At 41.8% G+C, this 4,527-nt stretch overlaps 1 protein-coding gene across 1 annotated transcript; it reads left to right on the top strand.

The window, feature by feature from the left end:
- Nucleotides 1–539: 539 nt before the first annotated feature.
- LOC120288303 (putative scarecrow-like protein 16) lies at nt 540–1,527 on the top strand. The gene is given in 3 exon segments (XM_039302193.1): nt 540–582; nt 585–865; nt 914–1,527. Coding segments are annotated over 3 exon segments (801 nt in total). The 3' UTR covers nt 1,391–1,527.
- The last annotated feature ends 3,000 nt before the right edge of the window (nt 1,528–4,527 follow it).

Here is a 4,527-nt window from a genome sequence, read left to right as displayed (position 1 = left end):
CAAGAGGGGAGATTATTTTATTCCGCTGCGTTGATTCGATATTGTTCGAATTGTTACCATTCTCCCATCAAGAAGAAGAAACAAGAAAAAAAAAAGAACACAAATAAAATCAACAAGAGAGGAAGGGGAGTGTGAGTCTAGCTCAAATCCTCCTTGATTGCTCAAAGTTAAAGAAGATGATGGAGAGAAAAGAAGGAGAGATAACAGGGCTTTACAATTTTTTATGTTTCGAAAATTCAGTACGTAGTTTTGAGTGCGCAAAAAGAAATAGAAAGTTGTTTGATAAGGGGTTCCTCTGGGCCCTTATCCCTCGGACCGCCAAGAGCGGCACGTGTAAGATGCTGGCGGCCATGGCGTATGCCCAGAACTACGACAACCTGTGCAATGAGACGCAAAAGTTCTCCACCATTGAGCTTGCGAATTTCGTCGACCTGACCCCGTGGCATCGGTTCGGATTCACCTCCGCGAATGCCACCATAATCGAAGCAGTCGAAGGGTACTCGCTGGTTCACATAGTCGACTTGAGCACGACGCATTGCATGCAGATTCCTACTCTTATTGATGCAATCGCAATCGTCTTGAAGGGTCCCCATTGGTGAAGCTCACGGTTGCCGGCGCTGTGGAGGATGGGCCGCCCATGCTTGACCTTTCGTACGAAGAGTTGGGATCCAAGTTGGTGAATTTTGCAAGATCTCGAAACATACACATGGAATTTCAGGCCATTTCTTCGAGTTACGCCGACGGATTCTCGTCCTTGATTGAACAACTCAGGATGCAGAAACTAATGTACCCGGGAGGAGTCGGTGAACCGGAAGCACTAGTTATAAATTGTCACATGATGCTTCACTTTGTGCCCGACGAGACCGTGCCGTTAATATCGGATTCCGAAGCAAATCCTAATTACCTCTTTGAGTCTTCATCGGTATATTCTCCTCGGTCGACCCTCCTTAAGGCACTTCGGTGCTTAGACCCGAACGTTGTCATCATAGTGGACGAGGATGCGGACTTCACATCGAATAATGTCGCCTCGAGATTGCGGTCAGCATTCAATTATCTTTGGATTCCTTACGACACGGTCGACACGTTCCTCCCGAGGGGAAGCAAGCAGAGGCAGTGGTATGAGTCTTACATATACTGGAAGATACAAAATATCATCGCGCGAGAGGGTCTTCAGAGAGTCGAGAGGCTCGAGCCGAAGAGCCGGTGGGTGCAGCGGATGAGGAACGCGGACTTTCGGGCCGTCCCATTCGGAGAGGATGCAGTCTCTGAAGTCAAGGCCATGCTCGACGAGCATGCAGCGGGCTGGGGATTGAAGAAGGAAGAAGATGATCTTGTATTAACATGGAAGGGACATAATGTAGCTTTTGCCGCTGCATGGTTGCCTGCTTGATTAACTCTTTTTTTATGGATTTAGGCTTTAGTGCTCCTTCGCAGCTTGTTAAGTAGTTCATTAGTCATCAATTTACTTGACTCTACGTTGATTAGCTACTCCTTTTAGCTTCTTCCAAAATTGGATGACAGAGAGAGGTGAGGAATCATTCAGCCGATACTTAGTTTGTTCCAGATCATAAATATATTGACCATCTCTCTCTCTCTCTCTCTACTTGTTCAGATGTTTGTGATTAGATGACGACTGCATTAAATGCTTGAAGACAAAACCAAATGTTTGGTGTGCTTTTTCTTTGACGAATAGAAACGAGGTTGTTCTTCCCGTCAACGTACGAGAAACCCAATTTTGTAAATCGAGTAAATCTCGATATTCGTCGTCGTTGTCGTGGAGGCGCATCTCCAATCTAAGAAGTGTCCTCTAAGATGAACACATGCTGAGCTTGAATTTCGATTTCTGGGCGCTGTTTTTAAACATGCTTGGAAGTGAAATAATAACAACTATGGAGTCCTATAATCAGCTTGATGTTGCTTGAATCTTATATATCCATTTCATACGGTCGATGTTGAAGTGTTTTAGTCCCAAAGCTCACCTTTCTTTGGCTGAAATCTACGTCGACGAGTACGTGATAAATCTGAAGTTCTTGATTGAATGATTGGGTTCTTATTTAGTTCTACTTCCTTTTTGTTGAGGTTCTAGTGTAGTCACTTACCGATCGCTTCTTGTCCTATCATCCTTTTCAATGTGCAGTTGAAGTAACCATTCGTCCTGTCAGCTTGGCTATGGAAGATGCAGCTCCTTTTTTTTACACTGAAATCTGCTCATTGAATTTCTTTCTGCTATATTCCACATAATGAAGAAGTTATTGACTCCATTTTGCTGAGCAAAATAAAGCTTCATCGTAATTAAGAGAGAGAATAAGGATAACCAAACACCAATCTTTATAATTGAATTAATTCTTCGACAGGGCATCCAATAACTTCTTATGCTATCTCAAGCATCAACACATCGCGCCTCTCCATCTTCATCATCAATCACAAGTTTAACCATGTAGCTGTTTGTCCAAATTTTTAAGAAAATAAAAGATATTAATTAGAATTGTGAAATGCCAAAAGTTACAACACTTCGAATTTTATTTTATTTTTAAACTTTTCACGAACGCCTTACACAAATTTCTTGTAAGAATTATTGTGGCCCATATTATGTGATTTATTATATGGTTTAATAATTATTGAAATGCTATAATTAATTATTGGTTACGATAAGGTACGACTCTAATAAAACAAAAGGATATATTGCTTTGATGGAAGGCGCCTTTTCAATGAACGTATAAATAGAGTCCGGTCCTATCTCCACCCACATACGAACAACAATAACAGAAAGAACGTATTCTCTCCTCCATCAATTGAATACATTAAGGTTTAGTGGGTTAAGGGAGAGAAATCGGATTTCTCCTTTTTTTGGTTCGAGATCATTTGATTTTCTACAACGATCATCATCAAGCGTAGCGCTATGGATAAAGGTTTGTCTGAATCTATTTGTGAAAATCATGAAGATCAAAGATCATTGATTTGTTATGAATTTCCGCATCAAGTATTATATGAATTATCTAACAGTTGGTATCAGAGCGTTTGGTTTATGATCTCATGATTTTTCCGTTTAAAGAAATATTATGATTTATGCATGATGATTTGTTGAATGATCCTGTTCGTAGCATTTGTTGTTGTTGACATGTTTTGGAAGGTTATGTTAAAGAAAATCCGAATGATGAAACGTTCTTCATGGACTAAAATGGCAAAGAAAAGTTACTGTGCGCGAGTGGAAAAGGACGGAAATGAAAAATTCGGAATTTTGAGGGCAAGTAAGAAACTCGCCCATTCCGGGGAAAATCCGACGATCCACCGCTTGATTTCGAACCCAAACCGTCGCACTGCCATGAGGAACATTAGCCATGAGTTTTTCTGGTATATCGGTGTTCGCCGGAGGCTAATCGAGCGGCGGAAGCGGCGGTGGTGGAGGGTTTGCGTTTTGGAGAAATTTTGCTTTGATTTGGGGCCAATTTCTTGGTCATTTTCTCCGAAACTTGGACCCATGGGGTCGTGCCGCCATGCTCTTCAAAACCCATTATTTATTTGTGTCTGGGATGGGCTGCCGGAGAAGAAACGGCCTGCGAAACCGCGGCGGAACGGCGAAAAACGGCGAAGAAACGCGTTTCGGGCGCGAGGAAGAAGGCGCGTGGGCCTCACGCGCGCGCTGCAGTTGCAAGCGAGTGGACCCATGCGCCACGCGCTCTCATGCGCGCTCAACCGCAGCGCGCGTGGACCCCACACGCGCGGCAGTTGCTGGGCGCGTGCAACGCACGCGCTTGCGCGTTGGACGCGCGCGTGCGCGGCACGCGCCCGAGGCGGATGCAAGCGCGTGCTCGGCCTACGCGTTGGTCGCGCGCGTGCGGGCACGCGCCCAAGGCAAATGCAGGCGCGTGCTCGGCACGCGCTGACGTACCGCGGCGCCGTTTTTAATTTAATTTAATTTAATTTTTCTCTTTTCTTTTTCTGCCCTTGTTTAATTTATAATTACGATTCTGCCATTGCTAATTATTTACCATTTTGCCCCTGGATTTTAAATTTATGATCTGACCTTATGGAATTATGATTTTATGGTTTTGCCTTTATGCTTTGATTGAATTATGAATGGTTTGTTAGTCACCAAAGTGGCCAAATCTTGAAGTCTTTTGAATTTTTGATATTGTAAATTATTTTATTCAATTACCCATGATTAATTGATGCTATACATGAAATTGATATGTTTTATATCATTATTGGAGTTATGGGTATATTGAAGTTCATTTATTATAAGAACTTAGGGATTAACCCAAATGTTAATTATTTTCTTATAATTCATGAACATGATGGTTGATAATTAATATGACTTGTTAAATTTGTTTGTATATCCAAAGATAACAAATAAATTTTAATAAGCTATATTTACAATTATCAAATAAAAGTTATTAGCATCATTATGGTTTATATATATTTGTATATCATAGGATCGCCCAAAGGAGAACTATGATGTGCATGTGTAGTTTAGTTTGAATCCGATTAGGTGATATTCTCAAAGCATTAATGTATGAGTATTTTCTT

The sequence above is a fragment of the Eucalyptus grandis genome, chromosome 1 (genome assembly GCF_016545825.1).
Source record: "Eucalyptus grandis isolate ANBG69807.140 chromosome 1, ASM1654582v1, whole genome shotgun sequence".
Lineage (NCBI taxonomy): Eukaryota > Viridiplantae > Streptophyta > Magnoliopsida > Myrtales > Myrtaceae > Eucalyptus > Eucalyptus grandis.
Note: the sequence above shows the minus strand (reverse complement) of the source record. Positions and strands in the feature narration are given on the sequence as shown.